Source organism: Passer montanus, unplaced genomic scaffold, assembly GCF_014805655.1.
Source record: "Passer montanus isolate IOZ18808 unplaced genomic scaffold, ASM1480565v1 scaffold38, whole genome shotgun sequence".
NCBI lineage: Eukaryota > Metazoa > Chordata > Aves > Passeriformes > Passeridae > Passer > Passer montanus.
In genome coordinates, this window is record NW_024368596.1 from 5,987,932 (window position 1) to 6,012,567 (window position 24,636).

Consider the following 24,636-nt stretch of genomic DNA (forward strand, 5'->3'; position numbering starts at 1 on the left):
CTGCAGGGAGCAAGATCTACAGATATGATGTACTTGCCTATTGTTCTAGTGTCTCAAGACCTTCACAACCTGCTTTCCTTAAAGAATGGGTGATAAAAGTCATTACCACAGTTCTACAGAAGATGTAATTAAACACAGAGAGACTTAAGTAGAGCCACAGGAAAGGGCATAGCTTTGAATTCAGGTTTCCCTGAACTGCTAAGGGCTGAAAAAACAGCCATTAGAGTAACAGTTCAAAGGGGAGGAAAAATAAAAAGAACAAATATAAAAATAGCATTGGTGATAAATACATTTGCATTTGTTTCCTAGAAATGAAGGAGTCCAAGAGACAGAAAGCCCTACCGTAAGTGATTAAAAAGCCTGTGCATATGTCCAGGTTCTGTAGGGGTGCATGATACTTTCCAAACAAATGGAAGAGCCATTCTAAGAAATTAAGAGACGGGTAGCATGAGATACTATAATGAACTTCAAGGTACCTTGCCTGCAAACTTGACTGATATTTTCTTTTCCAGACTATCCTTGGTATTCAATGTGAGCTACAAAAGCAACTCCGCAACTTTATATCCTTGGACCAGCTTCCTATGACACCCAGGTATAGTGATGGCAAGTGTTCTGAAGGAGTGAAGCAACTGAGATTTGCAGCTGTTCCTTCAGTATTTGGAAAAGGCATCAAATTTGCTATAAAGGACGGTATAGTGACAGCTGACATTATTGGGGTGGCCAACGAGGACAGCCGGCGCATTGCTGCCATCCTCAACAACGCTCATTATCTGGAGAATCTGCATTTCACCATTGAGGGCCGGGACACGCATTACTTCATCAAGCTGGGCTCTTTGGAAGAAGATTTGGCGCTGATCGGCAGCACCGGAGGGCGTCGCATCCTGGAGAACGGCGTCAACGTGACGGTGTCGCAGATGACGTCGGTGATCAATGGCAGGACTAGACGCTTTGCCGACATCCAGCTCCAGCACGGCGCACTCTGCTTCAACGTGCGCTACGGAACCACCGTGGAAGAGGAGAAGAACCATGTCCTGGAGATAGCCAGGCAGCGAGCCGTGGCTCAGGCCTGGACTAAGGAGCAGAGGCGGCTGCAGGAGGGGGAAGAAGGAATTCGGGCGTGGACAGATGGAGAGAAACAGCAGCTTTTAAGCACTGGGCGGGTACAAGGCTACGATGGATATTTTGTTTTATCTGTGGAGCAGTATCTCGAACTTTCTGACAGTGCCAATAATATTCACTTCATGAGACAGAGTGAAATAGGCAGAAGGTAACAAAGAAAATCTCTGCCTTTGCGTCACCAAAGACTGCCTGTTTTTAAACGTAAAATGGTTTATTGTATTGGTTTTTCTAGATCAGAACTCTGTATATATAAATATAGAGGAAAAAACATATCCAACTGCCTTTAAATGTGACAGAAGATGGTATTTTAATATCGTTTGTTTAACTCTTTGAGAGATGACAGTGATAATTTTTAGTTCTTGTGTGGCAGTATTCAAAAATTTCAGAAGCAGAGTCCTGCGAGCCGAGCAGCGCGACCTGCGCGCGAGGTGCCCAGGGTGACACCGCACAGCCCCAGGGGTAGGGGTGAGTGCCACGTGCTCTGCCTTCTCCTAAAGAAACACAAGTTTTTTGTTGTTGTTGATTTAATAATTCACCAGTTATTTAAATGGTTACAGAGCCTGATTCTGCAGCCCTTATTTACTGGGTTTCTTTTTATCCCAGTGAGATCTCCCGTGAGTTCAAGGGATTGCGTACAAAAACCAGACTGTGTATGGAAACTTCGCAGCTGCTCACCAACCCCACACATGTTCCTCACAGTTGAAAGTGAAGGGATTTTCTAACCTGGGAAATCTGACTTGGGTTGGATTCAGTACGTACAAGGATGTTCCTATGGCCTTTGCTTGGCCGCAGCCACCCCTCAGCGGCTCCATGCTGAACATCATATTGTGCCCACCCATGTGTGTCCAGCCTCTCTCCCAGGGTTTTCCTCAGCACTGGGATAGACCAGGGCCTGGCAGCACACACAGAGCTGCCAGTCTGCTTAGTGGCACCATGCTGGCCAGGCTTCATCCAGAGATGGGGTGGCTAAAGCGGGCTTAGTGGGCACGGTATTCTTCAGGAGGCTCTCCACTGGCATGTGTGCTCCAGGCTGGGCTTTAACCCACTGCTCTGGGGACACCCCAGCCAGGAGCCCTCACAGAGCAGTGTCAGGCCATGCATCATCAGTCCTGTCCATAGTCACTGGGCCAGGACTTGTTTTCACAGAAATGATTGGGAAGGTGCAGTGTTGTTTGGTTTAGACATCACGTTCTTTTCATCTCAGATTAATAATCCTGTTGTAGTACTCATTTTTTCGAGTCTGAAGAAGATTGGTGGGTTGGGAGTTGATGAACCTAAGTGTGGGTAGTAAATATGTTGATAAACATAGAACATTTCGGGGATGACTCTTCACTTTTCAGCTCAATATCTAGAGCACATAGAAAAGCATTATATTGCATGGACAGAAATTTTTATTTCCCAATGTAACATGCACTACTGGCACAGTTACTTCATAGCAGAGTAGGTGATCCTTCCTCCTTGTCATTTTTTAAAAGACCTGATTTCCAGGAGGTGGGCCAGGCACACAGGGAGGGGGGGACAGGCAAGCAGCTTTCCAGAGGGATCTAGAGTCTTGTTTTAGAGCCTGTGTATCCATAACAGTGAAGTTATTGCACATTTCTTTCAGAACAAACGTAGTAAATATATTGAAACCATTTGTGCTCGTATTTACAGAAGCCAACAAAGTGCATTCTTTATCTTTCTGTATTTTTTCCCCCCAGTTTACTTTTTTCCTTTGTTTTTGGGCAAGTGGAGCAGACTGTACCCAAGTTAGAGATGAGCCTGAATTGGCAGCTGAGATCTTAGCCCCTCGCTGGGGTTTGAGCTCAGCCCATTACCATCTCTTCCCAGACTCCTTTTGCTCCCCTGGGAGCCAGCGCAGCTTTGGGGGTGCAGGATCAGGCTGAGTGGGAGCCTGGCCCCTGAAATCCTCCTCTGTCCCCAGCCAGGGGGACCTGTGGACCAAAATCTGCACATACACATTGTGATCAGGCTCATCATTAACTAATGTACAGAACAGGGAGCTGGCAACACCCAGATTGGACAGCTCAGATTTCTGTAATTTTCCATAAAATCACGGAGAATTTGAATACCTCCACACCAGCCTAAAAATGGACCTTCAAATCCTTGAGCCTCTAATACACTTTTAATCAATGGAAGAATAATTTATGAATTGTATATAGAGAGTGCATTCATAAATGTGATGATGTATTTTATCACTGATCCAAGATGTCAATATTAGAGTCTATTTTACTTATATTTTAAGCAATTATACTTTTTTGCAATTCACTAATGAGGATCATTTTCAAACTGCTTTAAATATCCATTATAAACAAATATTTGGAGCTATTAGAGTTACCTTGAACAGTGCATTTCTAGTATGTAATACATATTTAGTTAGCTTGTGCCTTTAGTTTCTTAAAGTTATATTTGTATTATATGCAGGAAATGCACTTTGTATTACCTACAGCTGTGGTTTTTAATACTGCCTTGATTACTGTTGTTCTCATGTTATGCCAAAAGGTCAAAGAGTTAAATGTGTTAAAAGTTTGTCATTGAAAGTAGATTTGGCATTTTCCCATTTCTGGGTGCAGTCTAAGGTACATTTTGAACAATATTTCTTATGAGAATACGGTTTCATTAAGAGTCATATGACATTACATGGCCCAGTTACAAAAGCAAAAAAAATGCCTTCGTCATAACAGTTTCTTACATTTAGGAAACTAAATATAAATGTTGTGTTGAGATGACAGTGCTCAAGAAACAAGTTATTGCTGAAAGAGCAAGCATGGGAGATTGAAGTCATATCACAGCTCCACATGGGCCAGCCAGCAGTGATTTGTGAGAACTACATGAACAAATAGCTTTGGACCGTCTTGTTCATCAACAGCCTCAGACGGAGGCAGGGAATATTTCAGTCTCCATTTTTTTCCTGAGTTGCTAGAGCAATTTCTCAGTGGGTTTGGGTTGTTTTTTTTTAATACAGTTCTCCTTTTTTTTTTTTATTTTGTATTTTGCACTATAACCTAGAGACCCAAATTGAGAAAAAATAAAAACAATAGCATGGAAATTTTTACTGTTATTTAGATGAGATAATTTGATGGTAGCATTCTGCACTACAAACAAGGCTCTGAAAGAGTAAAATAATTAAAGTATAAAATAAATAAAAATAAAAATAAATAAAATCCACTATTGCACACTATCCTGTAGCAAAGTACCTACCATGAGAAATACATGCTATATTTTTTATGACCGCCAAACAAATAGCGTGTACAAGTAACATTTCCTTTGCTTTCATATTTATTTAGCAAATCTAGAACATTTCAAAGTTATAAATATATATATATAGATATCTATGTAGAACATAGCCAAATAAATATATACAAACTGGTCGATGTGCAAGTGGGTGTACACACCTTGGCTCTTTGGTTGGAGCTCTCTGGCATGCCTCAGCTGGGCCCTGGGCAGAGGTGGCCTCGCGCCCTGGCCGTGCTCTGGGCTCCCACCCTGCACGCCCTGCCCACGGAGCCCCAGGGCTGGGCCAGGGGCAGCAGCTCCTCCGAGGGGGGCGGTGGGCGCTGTGGGAAGCCAAGGTGCTGTTCCAAAAGGGAACGTGGTTCAGGCAGAGGAGCTCGTGGTTCAGCCGAGCCGAAGGAGACAGGCAGTGCCCAGGGGTGTCCGTGTGTCCGGGGCACTCGCCGGGTGCGGCTGATCCGGCGCGGTGACACCCCGGTGACACCCGGCTCGGGCTGCACCAACAGCCCCAGGGCTTCTCCCATCAAACGCTGGCTGCTATTTAAACCTCTCCTCGATACAAAACATTACCAGGTTGAAAGCACCCCGACTGCCAGAGGAATCACTTCTAGGCAGAAGCTGGGAATGGTGGAGTTGGACTCGCTGTGGATTTGTCTGGGCATTTGTCACCTGCCATTATTTGTCTAAGGAAACGTGTTTGACAATTTCCAGTTTTTCCTTAGATCTCGTGGTGGACTTTAGCCTTTTAATAAATGTTAGTATATCAGATTGTGTCCTTGACAGTATTTTACTTGTATGAACCATGATAAAACATTAAAATCTTCATACTCTTCTGGCAGAAGTGTCAATAAACAAGAACGAGAAGCATAGCATACAATATATGTCAAAGTAATGTTCCTTTTTAGCTTTCTCATCAACAGTAAAAAATGTTTACAATGTATGCCAAGATCTTCACTTTCTGTCTAACACCAGTTAGAGGTTCTGATCTTACAGAAATTGTGTTATAATGGCCTCAGCCTCGTTGCTAGGAAACAATAGATCCCAATTTTTTTATTCCTGCTCTAACTCCTGTGCTGAATAGTGACTGGATACTGTACAGGTTTATGTTATATGGCTGCAGTTAAATGGTCTGATGCATTTTGCTCTGGGTTTCAGACCAGAAGCATGCATTTTCTACAAGAACATCCCAGCAACACACTGTAAATATTGAAAGTTAATATATTATGTGTCGATATTTGAAAAAGAAAGTACTTTGACTATTTCATTTTTAAAAAATAAAGGTGCAAACTTATGTCATGTGATGTTGTCTTTGTTTACATCGCTTTACAACAGTATTTTAAATATTCTGGTCATGTCAGTAAAAGGTACTTCCATAGAGCTAAATGAGGACTTCAGCCAATATTGATTGACTCAAAAGTTGGGGGCAGAATGTCGCTTAGCAAGATTTAATTTTAATTCTGATTTACCAAAGTTCATGCTTATAACTCTGCAGGTTTCACTGCAGGTGAAATCCCAGTCAGTTGCTGTGTAAAGGTTATTATATTTCATCAAAGCAAATGTGAGAGAGAAAAAATACTCTGTTAAATGCCTTTGCATTCCTCATAACAGTGTGGGTGAAGTCAATGTTGCTGGCAGTGTGAATAGCAAAGTTTAAGTATCTGCATGTTCTTTAGAGCTGCCTCAAATAGATGATGATGAATGATTCTGTGTTATCAGAAGTATGTGCCCAGGAAAATAAAAGATTAAAAGCCCAGTACATGCAGCAGAGAGAAGGAGCACATGAATGGAGGGGCACAAGGAATGCATAAGGCTAAAGGAAAGGTTACATGGTGAAAAACCATGGAATAGCTGGGCTGGGTAAGAACCAAGCAGGAGGGCTGAGGCTGTGCTGGGTGGATGAGAAGGAAGCAATTCCAAAAAGGTGGGTGCTGCAGCAGCAAAGGGAAGAAAACCAGCCTGGGCTATTGCATTGATTGAGTGCTGCAGGAGGGCTGTCACAGCCATAGGCAGGGACAGGGGAGGGCTCAGTGGAGGCAAAGCCAGAGCTGAGGGAGCCTCGGCTGCTGCAGGGAGCAGCACTGCCTCTGCTGGGGAGAGGGCCAGAACAGGGGCAACACGGTGAGCTACAAAACCACCTGCAGAGCTGAGGCTGTGGCAGCCAGGGGACAGGGCTGGCAGGGCTGGCAGGGGAATGGGGCACAGCGAGGGGCTGGGCCCGGTGGGGCTGCAGCCTGAAGGAGATGGTGGGAGGGAAGCAGCAGGCGACACTGACATCGTGTGGGAAGTCATACCAGCAAAATGCAGCTGCTGCTCTCTGAAAGGATCTGCAGCTCTTGACACTTAAGTCACTGTAGGAAATCAATATAATTTCCAAATTACTGTTCCCATAACCAAGCATCTACTTCTTGTCTCATAGGCACCACCAGCTTCTCTCTGTTTCCACCTTGTTTTAGCCTACAGCAATTCCAGACCCTTGGGTACCCAAAAGAAACAATACAAGCCTATGTCTTAATAATTTACACCAGAAACTGAAACTACATTCTCAGCTTTAAACAGAAATGGCATCTTCTGGCCTATTTTATGTATTTTTCAGAAGAACAATGCACTCCTGGAGTCAACCACAGTCAAACCAGTTATCCTCAGCTCAGTGCACCGCAGAGCGGGTGAGCAGCTGCTGCTTGTGTGCTGCAGGTTTTCCACATGCAGCCTCAGCCTCAAGTCAATATAGGACAGTTCAGTAGGAAACAGCCCCTGGGCAAAGTTCTTCCCAGTGCATGCATCCCTACCACTGTGCAATCATCTGCCAGGGATGATTTCCAGGCACACCTGTTCCTGCTCCCAGGAGAGGCCAGGTGAAAGAGGGATTTAGATTCAGCACTTGGAAAGCAGAAGAGCTCCCTGGGAAGGCTGGGGCTGCACACACACACTGCCACCACCCAGCAGCTCAGCAGGCTTTGGGCAAGTGTGGTTTGCAAAGCTGGAGAGAACTGCCAGGGACCAGATGCTGCAGGCTCACAGCAGGCTGGGAAGCCTTTAAGGCAGGGAGGAGAAGGGAAAGCTTCAACGGGCACAAGTGACAGCAAACCAGCCAGTGCATTTGCTGAGTTATGTAACGATAAAAAAAACAGCCCTTAAATATTTTACTAAAGAGAAAATCATGCTGGATCTGCCACTGTATGGCACTGTATTAAGGTAAGACTAATTTCAACCAACAAGCACATGTACAAAAAAGGCACAGAGCAACACATGTACATGCAGTGTAAAATATGATGGGACAGTTCACCATAGATGAAATTTGGCCTTCAATTAGACAGAAACTGGGTAATGAACTGAAAATGCCTCAACCACAACTTTGCAACATTGCTGCCCACTAGTCCCTGTTAAGACGGGGCTGTTCATTTATTGCACTTATTCCTATTGCTGGTTTACAAGAAACTTGAGCTTCATAGAAAATCTGTTATTGCTTGCACTGTCTCACTCACACTCAGGGTAAAAAGGTAAACCTTCCAGCCTTATCAAATGTTACTTGGAGCATCCACCTTGCTGAATCATGGACTTGCAGCCCACTTAGTTCTGTCATTGCTCACATCCAACTTGCCTTTAGTTAGGTGAAAACAAGGCAGGTGTGGGGCCTCTTGCTGTGCCACCAAGCTGCAGGTGCCAGTCTGGTGAAATTCAGTCAATTATGTTCTCCCTGAGTCTCCAGCCTGGCATTTCTGGAAAAAGCCTTTCTCTCTTAGGAAATATTTTTAGCCTTCCAAGATCTGCAAAAGAGACAAGTATAGGCATAAAACATTACCAGAGCAACCCAAAGGTGCCTATACAATGTTTAAGGGTTGTTTTTCTGTAATTACATATATTTTTGTAGTCCGTTTGTAATCGCTGTTATTCTTCTGCTCTGGAAGGGAGCACGTGAGACTCGCATTCTTTTTGTACTCAGGACTTCAAAATGTTTATGTCGTGGTACAAACCACCATCTGGACCAGATGCATCCCCTTTGCACACAAACAAGGGTGGGCCCTAGCTGGGGTTCCTCCCAAAGCCCACAGAAACTCAAACAAACCTACCTGGCAAAAACCCATGTAGAGGTAGTCTGGACTGTGGACGGCAGTGCAACACAGCCCCATCTCCTCAAACAAGAGAGCCACAGGACACCTAGTCTGTTCAAAAATGTTTCCTCCTGTCTGCCAGTCCATTAGCATAGTGCTGTCACACTTGTTCTACCCCAAGTGCAAAAGCCACATCCTCTGAGTTCTCCAGTAGCCTCATCCTAACCCTGCACAGCTGACGAGACCTCTAGATTCAAAACTTCCCTCCAGAAACCCAGCAGCAGCATAGAAACACACAGAAAGGAAAAGAAAAACTGTTATTAAATTTATTTTTTTTTTTAACTTGTATGCAAGGATGGCTTGTTTCAAGTACAGGGAACACCTAAATCAAAAAACAAGGCTTTCCACTTCATTGGGTGTTCATGGTTACTCTGTGCATTACTTATGCTGTTGGTCATTGGTGAAAATTACAGATTTTGTTAGAGGGCAGAGCAACTGCTTTGATGGGAAATCAGTTAGTGGGGATCCTCATGGTATCATCTCTGGAATATCTTTAGGAACTGTATGAATGACAAACACACAGCCCATCCAAGGCAAGGACACTTTAATGTAAACAAGTCTCCTAAGGTTATAGAAGGGGACTTGCCCAATTCTGCATAAATGCCAACCAGAACAAAGCAAAGCATGATCCAAAGTTAAGCAATGTAAAATTAATAACTAATTATTAATTAAGAACTGATCTTGAAGGAAAAAATATTTTTATTTGACAATGGGGAAAAAAAGACATAAAATATTTAGCAGTTCATGCTTTTTTATTCTCTCTTGGGAAAAACCAAAACAAAATCAAAAAATATCTCACCCTAAGCTCAAAGTACTCTGAAATCTAAACTTCTACATCTTGAGCAATAAGTTCTATGAAATACACATTTCTGCAAATGTTACAAGAAAACTCACAGAGTTGTATTTACTATCATATACACCGTTCTGTTTTAAAGCATAGATTAGAGGAGACGCTGGAAGATGTGGTTATGTCACACTTGGGGAGACATCCTCATGATGGCTGCAGGTGGAAGTCATAGCCTTCATTCCTCCCTAAGAGAAATAATCACAAACATTTGAACAGGTGAACACTGTAAGAAAATGGACAGTCCAGAAGGCTCTTACCTCCATGAGTGAGGGTGGTGGTGAGAGAAGGCAGCCATTGCTGCCCTAGCACTCAGGAATACATATTCAAAATCCATTATCTTATCATATTGACAGGCCCTGTCTGTAATGAGCACCTGAGTGACAGCATTTCAAATTACATGACAGCCAAGTTAGGGCACATGTTTGGCAATGTCACTCTGCTGGCTAGTTCAGGTCAAATATACAAATCTAAGACTCTGTCCCTGTCACTGTGGAGGGCTCTGCTCAGCTGCAGCCAAGGTTTCCTCCCCCCACCAGTACCTGGGGAGTAGTTGGCTTTCACGTGGTTGACAACTGGGTTCTGCAGGGGTGTTACAATGCCTTGGTTGGGTTTCTGGAAGGCCGAAATGAGGTTGTGCACCTTCCGAAAGAGCCTCCGGTGGACCCCAGGCGCTGTCTGCAAAGCCAGAGGGGGACAGGTGAGAAGGGGTGCTGGGTACCCTGTGCTGGCACACAGGCCTTGTCCCCAGAAATGCACACAGCTCCCAGGGCAGGAGCCAGCCATGGATGTGGATGCCCTGATGTGCCAGTTCCAGGTGAGTCAATGAACCACACTGCTCTCTGCTTTCCCCAGGGCACCCCAGCCTTCCTACAATGAGCAGTTCCCAGCAGCATGGTGATAGAAAGGTGGAAGAGGCACAAATTCTTAATCACTACAAGAAAAACCCACACTAATTACCCACATTCACCTACCACACTAATTAGGCAGACTTACAAGTGACCCTTTGCTATTTCTGACTCACTTATTGCAGCCAGTGATTTAACATCCTTACCAATAACTTTCTAGCCTGTATCAGGTAGATAGTTTCATCCTAGAAACACCAGTGAGAAAATCTAGAGAGTAACCTGGGCTCACCACAGACAGGGAGTCCTCACACCACTAAATTCCAGCAAGGACACAGCCTCTTTGCAAACCCTTCTTGGAGCATTCAATGCTGGCTTATGTGTTCATTGAGTATTCCTGTCTACTTCTTGCACAAAGACAGCAGCCAAATGTTACCTATTTATTAAAAGTGAGAGTCTGTCTGTATATTAGCAACTTTTCAAACAGTATTAAATGAAATTATGTGTGCTTTTAATCAAAAATCCAATGTTTGTGTTAAATTCTTCAGGGCATAATAACTCCTTTTCACCAAAGTCAAGGGAGGACAAGCATGGGTCCTGCCAGCATAGTCCCACTCAAGGGACACTGCTCTCACCCAGCAGCTGTGAGTTAAATCCAGCCTCCCTGGCACCAGCTGGAGTCTTCACACTGGCTGGGATTTCACCAGCACTGTTTTAAATTCCCTGCCTCATCCTTGAAAGGTGGGTGTGACCTGAGCTTGTTCGGACTAACCAGCCACAGGGAAGGAAGCAGAAGCAGGAAAGGACCAGCTGCCTCTGGAGTCTGTTTTGGCCTTGCAGGCACACTCTGTGAGGATCAGTTGGACCTAGGCTGCTGCATCTAACAGCTGAAGCCAGCATGGTCTTAGCACCATTTACTTCATGGTTTCTGTTCTTTAAGGAAAGAGTTGGTATCACGGATCTGTAGCTAGGACCTTCTCCTGCAGAGGATGTATGGCAAAGCCTGGGCCTTCAGCACACCTAGGGCGTGAAATTCAGGTAAGGTTTGCCTAAAATACAGCCAGGGAAAGCCCAAAAGCCACACACAGAGTGCCAGTGGAGGTAAAGACCAGACATTGTAGCAGGTCTATGTACCACCAGAAAAACCTCACTGCAGAAGCTGATGTCATCTGGGGCTAAAGGAGGCTGCAGCTTCAGTCAGGGAATTACCCTCCACAGGTGGGGGTCCCTGGAGTCCTGGAATCCTCCCACAGATGCCAGTGCTTACCCTGGCATGATGGGTGCACTGTCACCCTCACCCTGTCCTGAAAAACTTCTGTCTTGGGCACTACAAATCCTAACCCTTACATCAACCTCCTGATGTCTTATAGAAGGAATTACTGGGCACTGTTCCCAAGGGTCACATGGATAATTATCCACTCCACAGTAATGTCAGTCATATCCACCCCCTGATCTCTTCAGAGTAACCCCAAGAATCAGTTTTGTGTTCCAAAATCATTTCTAATACAGTAATGGCCAAGGAATTATGCCTGTCTAGAAATTATATAATATTTGAAGTAAATGTTCATTAACATACAAACAGAAAGCTAATTATGAATTAATACACAGAGTACATCCAAAGCAAAAAGAATCATAAAATAGATGGAGATTAACATCACAATTTCATCAACCTAAATGTTGTCTGTGTTATTACAAGTAATGTTTAGCACCCAAATTACCAGTCCCTTGTCAGATGGGCAAAAATATATTTCATATCAGGTTTTGGCTATATTTTGCATTAATGATGAATTAATCTGGATTAATGAATTAAAACACTGTACATTGAAAATTATTTATTTAGTATTCTGACAGTGATGGTACATAGGATAGAAGGAAACAGATTGTGCTTGTCAAATTATAAAACCACAATATTTTTGCCATTTTAAATGATGCAAAATGATGCACTATTGCATTATTCAACAGCTGAAATGAAACAGGGAATTAATTTATGAGTTCTAGACTGTCAGAAGTGGCACCAAGACATCTTACTGATGGATGCACTCTAGATCGATTACCATCAATGAAAATCAGACTAGGCAGAAACATGAATAATTTGAAAATATTTCATTAAATCTATAATCTATATCAAACAGGATGTAGAAATTTTCAGAAGGGAAAGGAGAAGTACACACCTCAGCACTCCAGGATCCAGTTTCTGTCTGGGACACTCTGTAGGTATAAACATAACCCTGATGCCTGTGGGAAAAAAAAGAAAAAAAAAAAACAACCAGGTATTTATTATTCATTTCTTCTGATAGTTTTCACAAGAACTACACTGTTAGGTGAAAGTTAGCTTATCTGCTAACTCTCCTTAAAAATAAATTCACCTCTAAAGGCTCTAGGTAGCTGAAAAACCCACTGGCTAGATGCAGTGTTAAACCTACTGGGTTTTTTTGGGATGAGAGGGATTGGTCTGACCTGGATCTACTTTAGCACTATTCAGTTATTCTAGGTTAAATGGTGTTGCTTTTACTTCTTCCTCAGCATTTTTATTAAATTTTTTCAGTGACATCCTTTCACTGACACACACCAGAAATACTTTGCCTGCAAAAAGAGAAGGTGTATTATTACCAGGTAGCATTACTGTTCTGTGACTCATTTAAATGCAGATATTAACAGAAGCAAAGTCATTATTGTAATTTATTTGGAAAGCCATACCCACAAAAAGGAGTTAAATCAATAACTCTTTGCTTTGCCCATACGTTCCCAACTTTCAAATACTGAAAGAGACATACGAGTCTGGAATCTTCCTCCTTTGAAAATCAGAGTCTTTGGGGAATAAGGAGCCATAGACTAATAACACAAGGTACAACTCATGCCAAAGTCACTCTAGCTTCTCTCATGAACCTAACTCAGTGAATGATTTACATGGTAGATTGCTACACTAATATCCAAAGATTTAACTCAGAATCAATTAATAGACGCTCCATGGGTATAACATTCATTTAGATGGTATCAGATAAGAAAGACTGTACTGAGTTCAAGCAGCATTTGGACTGTGCTCTCAGGCACATGGAGTGATTCTTGGGGTGTCCTGTGCTGTGCCAGGAGCTGGACCCAATGATCCTGCTGGATCCCTTGTAACTCAGCACATTCTGTGATTCTATGCTTCTATTTCACACTACATAGATTTACATGAATACACAGCAGGATTTTAAGGACATTCCCTATTTGACCATCAATTCTTATTCTTAAGAAAGCAGAAATATACTGTCTTTCTTTCCACTTATGCATGGCATTATAGCAGTTACTACAAAATATGAGAAACCATCAATGACACAGACATCATATGATTGCAATTACTTATGATCTGTGTCATGGCTCCTGGAAAAATTCCTGTTTAAAAGTCATTACAGCAACCTTTGCAAAGTGGTGGCTGGTATAATTTGCCCGAGAAGGAAGTTGTTAAGAGCTGGCACTCTGCTACAACCCAGCAAATTGGGAGCAAAATGCCTGTGGAGATTTGTGAGCTCTGCCCCCAGCACTTGACTCCCACTGTGATTAGACACAGAGGTGAAGGACACAAAGCCAGTCCCTCCCATCCGGGCTGCTGCAGGGACAAGCTCCCTGTGCACAGCTGAGACACTGCCCTTCTCTCCCAAGTATGGGAATGTGCCTGATACTGCCCCACAATCCCAGCACAGCTTCATCCACCTCTTCATGTCTACCAAGAGAGCCTTTTCCCCAGACTTTCTGTATGCCACCAGACAGACACGAAAAGCAGCTGGCCACGCTCACTTCATAGAAACCCAAGGAGGAAAAGAGCCATCACTGGTTTCCCCACCTTTTTTTTCCCCAGCAAACTACAGTCCATCAGGGATTTGGACCTTGGGAAGAGATGTGAACAACCTGCTGCAGGAGGAGGGAAGAATGTGGAACTGCTTTCCTGTCCATGCCATAGCACCATGCTCAGTGGTGTTTGAAGTGACAATTTCAAACAACTTTTATCCCCCTTTTATAAAAGCACATTCCTCTAAGCCACTATATTATGTATGTTCTTGTTCAGAGAATCCAGTGTCTCCCTTTAGGGCCCTCAGACAGTCAGACCATCTCTTCTTAAAGACTGAGAGGTGTGCCTGTCTCATCAGCTTTTTATAACATTATGTTCATGTGAATCTTTTCTTTTAAATCACAAGGAGCTTTGCTGTACCTAAATACGTAGAACACCAGCCAACACATGGTTACTGAAATTAGGATTTTACAGGCCATAATGTACTGGGAAATACCAGAGAGGTCCTGGCGTTTTGTTCCATCTCTTTGAAGTGGGTATTTAACCTTTTCCACAGTGATTTTTTTTCAAGTCTCAAATCCACCAGTATGATTCTACACACCTAAAACTCATTCTCTTGACTTCTATTTTCAATACTACACTGTGCATAAGGATATGAGCAACCTGGTCTAGTGGGTGGCATCCCTGCCCATGTCAGGCCATGTTGGAACTAGATGATTAGATTAACTAGAGGATGTTTAAAGTCCCTTCCAATCAAAGCCATTTTATGATTCTATGATTCTACTACCCTTGCTTGATTCTTAGTTTTCCCAAAAGAAATTTTTCACAATTGCTTCAGTCCCTTTAAAATCTGATTTTTCCACAAATAGCACGGTTGTCTGGAAAGCCAGTATTTGTTGTTTCTTTCATTGTTTTCTCTACACAAGAAATTGCATGAGTTGAAGAGGTTGAGGGGCTGTGGTGCTGCTCTGACTCTGAGCTGTCTGTTGGCTCCCAGCACTCCGCCAGAAAGGTTTGCTAAGCAAAATGAATTGAAAAATAGAGGTCAGATAAAATAATATTCGGTATTGAAATATGGTGAGAAACAAGATAGGCAGCTATCCTGCATTTTTCAAAATATTACACTGTAAAGTATTTCAGCTGAGCACAAGGAAAGCACAAAGGATAGTTCAGATTAAAAGCCCATGCAGTTCTGAAAAAGGAACAAGAATTTGAGAAGATGGATGCTTTGAGCACAGTGTGGAGAATGGGAAGAGAATGACATTGTTATCACAGCCTCATGAAGGACAAGTGAGAGCTCTCCACTCTCCCAGCAGATGTTCATGTTTTTCCCAGAGAAGGAAAGACTGAAATGTTTGAGGAATTTTACTGTGCTGAAGTTGAAAAACTCATCATCATCATCTGTTATTGGCTCTGAAGCCGGCAGAAAAGCAAGACACTGTGTAAATGGGAGATGATGACCTGGACATCCACATCTGCCTCTTCAAAGGCAATGCACAAAGGAAGGAAGGTGCATTTTAAGAGGTTGAACAGCTAGATCTTCCCATTGAACTACTTTCCATTGGGACCTTGGTCTCCACCAAATGAATCACAGCTCTTCCGATAAGTACGCTCCCAATGAATGTGATCTAATCAAAACTTTCTGTCGTGCAGGAGGTACTTACTTCATTACCACTTCAAAGAGTTTTTTACCTTCCATTTACATGTGATATGATTTTGGGTGAAGTTTACTGCTACATGGGCAAAAGTCTCCCATGGGAAAGGTTTTTATGATTTAATCTATCTCACATGAACTAAGATCAGTGGGCTGAAGGAAGATCAAGGTGTTTTTCTTAAAAGAAAAATTAAATACACAAATTAAAATTGAGATTGCAGAGGACATTACCTTCCAAAGAGTAAAGCATGTAACACTGGTAAAAAGCCGGTGAAAAAGTTCATTTACTGAAGCTTAAGTCTCAGGAAATGAGAAATTTTCCAGCTAACCTAAGAGGACAGCTCAATTTTCTACATTTTACTCTCTTCAGGGCAGAAAAAAAAAGCTCCTAGAGAGACACAGTGTTCCTATATGTGGTGTGAGCTCAGGGAGCACTCTCAGTGACACTGATGTACCAACACATCTTGGAGGAGGACCAGCTCATGACACCCAAGTAAAGATTGACTGAAGGGCTCCCCAGTTCCTTCACTGGTTCCAAGGACAGACACAGCCTCGCTCACAACAGCAAAGCTCCTCTCTCCTGTCAGTGAAGCTCAGGGGACAAGAACAATCATTAATTAAAATCTTGGTGAATGAGCCTCTATACATTTTTGATCATGGGCAAAAAATACCAAAATGCTGGTGAAGGGAAGCAGAAAAGAGACATTGCTGTAAGGACAATACCAGACAGCGCTTATGAAAGAGTGATCTGGTCACCACTAATGACATTTTTGTGACATCTCACTTTTTTTTTTTTTGCCTCCATAAGGAAGGATATGTTATACCCGCTGGGAACTGCACTAACACAGCCTCTGTTTCAATACTTTCTCTTGAAAAACTTTGTCAAAGGAAAGCCTAGAAAAAGTTGCTATTACAAGAACCAGTCCACTTTATATTACAGCCTTTTTTTTTCTTTATAGCCAGATAATTCCTCCCAAAGAGTTACCAAGGCATCGTTCACAGATGACATACTGAAACACCATCTGTCTACCTGTCCTCTCCATTCCTGCTTTTTAGCTGTAATCAGACCTGTTAAAGCTGCATTTACTTTAACAGGTGAATGATTACAATCTTCTGCACCGTTGAAATAGCCCGAGGACATTACACGCATGCTGCAGATTAAAATTAATGATGACATTTCAGCTGCATGGTATACTTTAAAATCATTTCCAAATACTTTGCATCTCAGTTGGGGAATTTTATGAAACTAATTTTTATTCATTTCTGAGCCCAAAACTGAACACATTAAAAGGGAGAAAGACAGAGAGACAAGTGAGAGTCATGTCAGCAATAAATTACATCAATTTCTACCTCTGGATGTATCTTTCTCTTCAGATGTCATTGTGTTATGTCAATCACCTCTTCTTACCTGGTACATTTACAACCTGACCTTACCTTGGAATTTCACTTTACAACATAGTTTAAGAACGAGACCATGGTGTAGCCTACAAACAGTGGTTCTGAGCATTAGGCTGCCAGAGTCAGTTTCTTATAACTTTGCCACATCTCAGCATTTCAGCCTGAAATTTAATTTCTTTGGTTTGCCTCACCCTTATGTAGGGATGGAGAATGCAGAAGGGAACATGTTAGGCAAAACAATGCTTTTCCCATGTTAAAAAAAAGAATCTTCTAATTGTCAGAGGAGGGGGTGCCCAGTTATCAGAGTAAGACATAAAATTTGTCTGAAAGAAGGTACATCTCTTGCACTCTCTGAAAGCAGCAGTGGCTCTCTAGGCTGCAAGAGAAGCACCCTCTAGAGGTGCCAGCAGTTGTAGCATCACCGTGTCTGGGCTGGTTGTACTGTGGAGATAATGCTTACAAACCACTTAAAGCTATGGAGAGGAGAACCACACTGCTCTGGACAGGAGCCCTGCTGGGGAGCTCGGGGGGACTCCAGAGCAGTCAATGGCATGGAGCAGATGAGCACGAGAGGTCAGGTTGGAGCCACTTCTGCCCTACCACGGATGTTTGATGTAGGTGCAGATCAGCTCCTGAATGCCCAGAGGCACCAACTTCAGGCAGTTTCCTGGTGGGCAGCCCTGGACAGGGAATGTGGGTGGTTGCATGGGCACAACAGGAGCTACAAAGGAGGGAGATGGCCACCACAAAGTCAAAACTCCTGAATTTAGGGGAATACACACCAGTGCCTTGGAGCCTCCAAGCTTCTCCTCCTTCTCTCCTAGAATTTGTATTTTCTGTTTGACAAACAGCCTGATTCCCTTCTTATTTAGGTCTCAGCCAATTACAGCAACTTAGAAATTACCACCCATCAGCTAACTCAAGCTGAAGAAATAGCATTCACATTGAGATCATGTGCTCTATGTCTGCAAGAGTGAATAAAATGGGTTAAACTGGTGTTTACAACATCTGAAAAGCCCAACAGAGTGACTGTAGCTTAAATCACAGCAGCACTTGAGTGAACACTTCTGTCACTGATTTCTGTCACTGATTCCTTTATCAACACTTCTTGTGGGAAAAATTTACCCTCAATATCGCATGAGTAATACATATTAACTTGCTGTAATGCTATAGCATTATTTAAAGAATGCATTACCTTGATTTTCTCTTCTGAAAATAACAAAAGCTTAAAAGAGAAAGTTAAGTCTTGTGCAATAGCTCTGAATTTATGCAGAGATTTCTGGAAGATTGTCAGTATCTTTACCACTATACTTACACTCCTAACTATCTGAAGAAATGCTGCTGATTTACCTAAAGAGCAAGTGTGCAGCCTTTCTGAGCAGGGTGTGTGTCAGTCTGGTACAAGAAGATTCCAGCCAAAAGCAATACCTCAAAGAGGAATTTCTTGAAATTCAGGAATAAAGTAAGAATTTATTCAAATCTGGATGCTAAATAGAAGGACATTACCTTATGGCAGGCCAATAACTTAGCCTCCCACTAAGTTTAATCAAATCCATGATTCAGGCTGTCTACCTATCCAAGAAAAGTCACTGGAATATGTGAAGGTCATTAGCCAAGTTATGCCCAGCAAAGACAACACTCACTCTTAGCAGGCACCTAAAATACTCACCTCAGTAAAATTTACCATTGTGCTACAGAAGATTTTTTTCAGTGCTGAAAACAGCATGTGATATTTGCAACAGTGATATTGAATTGAGGGGCTCCTTCTTTTGTTTCAAATTATGTCTTAAATTATGATGATGATGATGATTATGTGCAGTGTTATAAAAAATGCAATTATTCTGTCATGTCTATCAAAAAGAATACATAGGAAACAAAGGAAATGCTAAGCTGAAGCTGGCTTGTGATCCTGTATTACACCTTTGTACTGTACAGCTGATGTATCTGTCTCATCAGAAAGTTTCAGCACGTTGCCTTGAACTTGTGCACCGTGGTTACAGTGACAGAAAAAACAGCAAACATAAAATCTGATAGGACTGCAGCCTATCCCTGTTGCCATTACTGTTGCTTCAAGAGCTCTAAACAGCTTTCAATTCCAGCTTTTGATTATTCTCCACAAATTTAATGCAGCACAGTACACAAACGGCTGGTTTCAAACAAATCATCTGAACATACAGTTTGACAAGCACGTCATGTTTGTCTTACTTACAGCTCTGAAACAACTACTAACATTCTCAGTATTTTCAAGTATGTGAATTTTAAAACCCAAACTACAAATGCTTTATCTTTGCCAATTCAGGCATGAGCTGCTTGTTTCTGCATGCGTGCTGATATATCTGTAAAGGATCATGGGGCTTTTGGCACTCTCAGGCATTTTCTTTATACATTTTTCAGGCAGGGCTGAAGAGGCTGCTCCTCAAAGTCGTCACCATTAGTGTGTCCCGTGTCCCCCATTGACTTCATTAGGAGCTGTGAGCACAGAGGATTTCTGAGTGTGCTAAAAATGTCAAACGGGGCATTGAGCAGAGAGGAAACCAGACCAGTAAAGAAAGCTCCCTGGAACAATCAGGCTTGATATTAAAACCCTGGTGTACTGTGTGTAGTGTCTAACTTGTTTATGGGTAAAACGTGTAAGTTTTATAAAGCATATGTATTTCTTCTAGACCAGTTTTCAGAAACAGCAAAAATCTTGCTTTTCAGTGCAACTCTAAAAATTTCCAGGAAAGGATTGGGTACCTTTGTTGACATATTCACAACATCCTTAAAGTAGGTGTTATCAATTCAGTAATGATATTCATACAATGAAGACCCAAGAGCATCTGGTATTAAAATCTTTGCCAAAATCTGAAAGCAGCACCTCTGTTTGCAAGAGCCCCAGAGCATACAACTGCAAATCAAAACCTTCCTACTCTTCCATGCATAGTTTAATTGTGGTCTTAAAATATTTTTGAAAGTGGGTCCTTTGTGCTTTGCTGCAGTCACACCAAGAAAATATTCATTGTCTCTTTGAAGGCTTTCAGGCACACCATGTGCACATCCCAGCTTCAGAAAGTGGAAAGTGGCATTCAAGGGAGATAAATCAGTAGCTCAGGAGAAACAAAGAGAGAAAGCAGAGAGTTTTCTAGATGAATGCTCCAACAGGGCTCTGCCTGCTGCAGTTACCCACCTCTATAGGTCAGGTTTTATGCTACTACCTGTCTCTTTTATGCTTGCCCTGTAAAATCAGCGTCAGTCACAAGGGATTCATGAAGTCTTTGACTCTTCTCCTTTTAAAAGGTCAGGGCTCTGCTTTTTAATTGGAAAAGCAAAAGGTGAATGAGCCTGACCATGAACACTGCAGTCCTCATTGTGTGCCTTAAGAAGCTCAAAGCCTGCCAAAATATGTCAAGGCTTTTTGGAGGTGCTCAAGGGGGAGGTGGTGGTGATCGTGGCATTACAAATTTATGCAGTTTCTTGGGAAAAGGAGACATTGAGCATAAGCAATGCAGTGAAATCACAGGGCTTGACAATTACAGTACCTGGAGCTGGAAGTGCAGAGCAGCCACTACTGTGAATTCAAGCAGATGACACCACTGTCACCCAAATATATGCTTAATTGCTCTTTTGATAAATATTTCTTTTCCCCTAATCAGAATTTTGCCTTGTAATTCCCCTGTGATGGAAAAAGAAACCCTAAAAAGGGTTAGAAGCTGTAGGACTTTATGTTTGTTTTGGTTTGTTTTATTTCCCCAGGGAAGTGGAGGGAGAGGGCAAAGAAGACAGACTGAACATGTCTTGATTTTGGAAAACTGGACTACTTTTCTCTTTTTGATTTCTAAGGGCAATATAAACGCTACCAGCAGTATAAAACATATACACTCCTGGTAGAAATTTCTATTGGAAATTGGAATTGGAATTCTATTGGAAATGAAAAATATTTTGTTTAGCTGTGATACTTATTGCAGTATATCTAATGGTTGACCAGCTTTATTTGCCATGATTCAAAGATCACTTCATTACTTCTCATAAATTCACCTTTTGTCTGATCTTCATATGTCTATATATTCTTATAGTGATCTTCAGCATGGATTCTGAGCCATAATGTAAACTGCTGAATAACTTTGTTATTCCTAATAATTTCCATTATTTATTTAGAATGAAGTATTTTTAAAAGCAGAGATATACTTATTCTTTTTTTTCTTCTTACAGAGTGAAAACAGCAACTGCACACTTCCCTTAGTTTTTACCAGGGCTGCCCTGCACTTGCATGTTTGTCACCTGTTCCATCTCTGCCCAAGATGTTCAGACTGGAATTTGGACAGGTTATGTCCATTGGCTTCTTTGCCAAAGCCAGGCTTAGCATTCTCCACCAAATAGAGATCTGCATCTCTCACACCTTCTTTTCCTGCTCCTCCAGTCTCTCCACTAAAGTGCTCTGCTTTGGCAAACTTTGCCTGTCAAAGCACTTCCCTAGTTTATATCCACATTTCTTCAAACTGTCATTGCTATCTCAGTGTGGGATACTTTCCTGGTATAAAAACTGTCTCCAAGTTATTGTGTGACATGCTCTTTGCCATATCTGCTATTTCTTACATAATTATTTGAACTGACTATTAAGAAGTATTAGAACCAAGGCTTAATTCTACTATTTTTCAGCCACCTTTCTTGCTGTATCAGTTCATACTAATCATAACATTTTCATTTAAATTTTATCTGGATTTACCCAAGATGCTATTTCAAATTTCCTTTATAGAATAAGCATTAAGGATCTATGTTCTGAGCCTGCAGAACACTCACCATTAATTTTTGGCTTTTTGCTTTTACCCTTTTGTTTATCATACATACGTTTCAATGCAACATACCATGGAGACATGTATGGCCCATAATTTTAGAAGTAATTTGGTTTGTTTCTTACTGAAGTATCTTTTCCTCCACAGATTGCAGAGCTTCACAACTAGAAAAGCTTTAATTTCTTTCTGTTTTCATTTTCTATATTTTATTTCATTAATGAAATTTCTTTCAAAGGGCATAAATTACTATCAATATACAGAAAATCTCAGCTGATAGTGTACAACTGAAAGACCTTGTCACATACCTACATCCTGATCTAAACTGATGGTGGACTAATTCTAGTATTCTCTGTCTTATTCAGCATTGCAACACTCTTCCTGACCCTTTCTCTAATGCCTTAGTGTTTCACCTGCACTGAATGACTTCTGAGTGTAAGGGTGGTATATCCCCATTTCCTCTGATAGTTATATTAAAGAGATTCTGCTTTTATTGCCTATTCCCATCACAGGAATCATAGCACTCCTTACCTCTTGCTATGTCCATTCCATTTTCATTTAACTCAAGGTGCTTATTATTTCCCATTTTTCAGCTCACTGTTAAGGTATTTGTTAGCAGGAGCACCTAACTTGGTTCACCTGAGTTCATGAGAGAAGAAAAAATACATTCTCTGCCACAAGGACTTTCCCTGAGAAGAGTGTTGTGTATTTCTGGATCGTCTGTAACCTTCTTGCGTGTTTTCATTTTCTGGTCTATAACAGGAAGATAACAATGCTCACCCAGAGCTTAATTAAATACTGTCAGAAATGTATTCAAGGGATTTGGGGAAAACCTGACTTAGGACCCTTCTTCCCCTTGTGGTTTTTTTTTGCCAGGTACCTGAGTTCCTTATGTAAGCTGATTTCATGCTGGACCTAAAGGGTTTTCTCTAGCATTCCTTCTCCTACTGAAGTACGGCATAAGTGTCATCTTCGTTCTTCTGATGCAACAGTACAGTGTCACCAAAACTTCCAAGAATTTTGCCAACAGTAGGGTAATAAAGTTTCCTCATTAAAATGAGGTCCTATGAATATAAACTCCCCCAGCTCTCCCAGGGGAACCTTTACTCTCTCTCTGACAGATCATGCCATCAGATCTCTCCCTTTTCACCCTATTTGATGAAACATTGTCACCTAGTTTGTTACCATCACAATTTCATGTGCATTACAGGCAGTTTGCTCCAAGCCTGGTGGCCTGTGGGACAACCCACAAGCTTGTGGGACTGAGAGCATCCTGAACAAAGGCACGTTGTGGATGGCAGCACTCGGTGTTACCTTTCCCAATGACAGGGTCACTGGAGATGCTGCTGAGCACACCATGGGCACACCAGGGAAGCAGAAGAACACAGGCAGAAAGCAAGAGTGTTATCCAGTGCAAAAAGGCAATACACACCATCCTGAGCCAAGTCACCTGGCATTTCTCCATGGCACCTTGCTTATCCTCACCATGTGCCTGCCTGCTTTCTCTTCATGGTTTTTTGTCTGTGGGAAGCGTGGGCTCTGCAAGGCAAAACCTGCTCCTCTTTGCTTTGCAAGGGACCCCACACCCCTTATTGCACCCCTTTATCTTAAGGTGAAGGAGCCCAAAGTCTCACTCACGTAAGCACATGGTAACACTAGAACATATTTTGTTGTGGGGATACCCCGTATTGTGGGGGGGACTGTCGGCAATCAGCTGAGCAGCCCTGTCAGCCCCGCTGCCCCGGCCCACTGCCCCAGCCTGGGGCCAGCCCCGCTCCCCCGGCCCGCTGCCCCGGCCCATTGCTCCGGCCGGCCCCAGCCAGCCCCAGCCCCGCTCTCCCGGCCCCGCTGCCCCGGCCCGCACTCACAGCACGCAGAGGCAGTAGACCCCCGGGATGCTCTCGCTGTCCCGCAGCAGGTAGCTGCCGTCCGTGCCCGCCGCCAGCAGCAGCTTCTCCCCAGCCTCTCGGGTGATGGCCCCGTGGTAGACGGGCACTGTGTCCATGCCAGGGCCTGTCCCGCTGCCGCCGCTCTCCCGTGCCTGGCGCTTCCCCCTGTGCCTCAGCCGTGGGCTCCCTCAGCCTCCCGTCTGGGTGGCAGATGTAAACAGGATGTGTTCACACCTCTGAAGTGAGACAGCACTGAGGGAAGAGTGAGGAACGACCACAGAATTTTTGTGAGGTTTTTTTTTTTTTCCTATGGCCCTTTCTGTCTTTCTTTTACGTAGGCTATAACATCCTCGCACCCTCACAGCCCTCCTGCAGAGGTGTCATTGCACATCCACTCTGGCCATGTGGCTGCTGCTCGGCAGGATGGGCCTGGTGAGGCACACGATGGCCAGGGGCCACTGGCTGGGACAGGGCGGGCAGGACCAGGGCTCTGCTGTCAGCTGCTGTGCCAGGCACGTCCCTCTGCTGCTGTTAACCAAAGGCGATTATTACTCCAAGGGAATTTTTTTTTCTTTAACCTCTTGTTTTTAAAATCCCCAGGGATGAGACTAGAGGAGGTCAGCTGACCTCAGTGTCACTGTCCCACCAGAGCACACACCTCAGGCTGCGGGTGCAAGCACAGCCCCTGCTCCACACCAGCTGCTCCAGTGCCCCACACACCAGCCCCAGCTCATTCACCTCACCAGGGGCTGTTCTCAAAGCCTTTGCTGCTGTTTAATCACTGCTAATGTCGGGGTGGTCATTACTCCTACTTGGAGGCAGGCAACAGCCTTGGCACACAAAAGGCTCACATCTTCCTGGATGCCAATTCTGCCTTCATGTGGGGCATGAGCTGGCATCCAAAATCCTGAGCCATGTCTGAAAGAGCCATTTCTCTTTACCTGCTGTGGCTGAAGACAATTCCTCAGTGTACTTGTCAACTGAATGCTCCCACATGCACATGCACAGC

The 24,636-nt window shown here is 43.0% G+C and overlaps 3 protein-coding genes across 9 annotated transcripts in view; 2 read left to right on the forward strand and 1 right to left on the reverse strand.

Annotated features, from left to right (window-relative positions):
* The window catches only part of TENM1 (teneurin transmembrane protein 1), a 782,308-nt gene extending 777,933 nt beyond the window's left edge, over nucleotides 1–4,375 (forward strand). For 4 of the 5 annotated variants that reach the window (XM_039717552.1, XM_039717551.1, XM_039717554.1 and 1 more), the window contains one exon: nucleotides 513–4,375. In XM_039717552.1, the coding sequence (XP_039573486.1) occupies nucleotides 513–1,271 (759 nt within the window). In that variant the 3' untranslated portion in view covers nucleotides 1,272–4,375. Of the gene's footprint in view, nucleotides 1–309; nucleotides 344–512 lie in introns of all 5 variants that reach the window. The other variant, XM_039717555.1, reaches the window with a different exon arrangement.
* A 130-nt stretch (nucleotides 4,376–4,505) lies between these two features.
* On the forward strand, nucleotides 4,506–5,075 carry LOC120506222. The gene has a single exon (XM_039717556.1). The coding sequence runs from the start codon at nucleotides 4,543–4,545 to the stop codon at nucleotides 5,038–5,040; it is 498 nt and encodes a 165-aa protein (XP_039573490.1). The 5' UTR covers nucleotides 4,506–4,542; the 3' UTR covers nucleotides 5,041–5,075.
* Nucleotides 5,076–7,353: 2,278 nt separating this feature from the next.
* Nucleotides 7,354–24,636, reverse strand: part of SH2D1A (SH2 domain containing 1A) — a 30,553-nt gene continuing 13,270 nt past the window's right edge. For 2 of the 3 annotated variants that reach the window (XM_039717591.1, XM_039717592.1), the window contains 3 exons: nucleotides 23,607–23,879; nucleotides 12,323–12,386; nucleotides 9,508–9,984 (listed from right to left, as the gene is read on the reverse strand). In XM_039717591.1, the coding sequence (XP_039573525.1) occupies nucleotides 9,763–9,984; nucleotides 12,323–12,386; nucleotides 23,607–23,743 (423 nt within the window). In that variant the 5' untranslated portion in view covers nucleotides 23,744–23,879 and the 3' untranslated portion in view covers nucleotides 9,508–9,762. The other variant, XM_039717593.1, reaches the window with a different exon arrangement.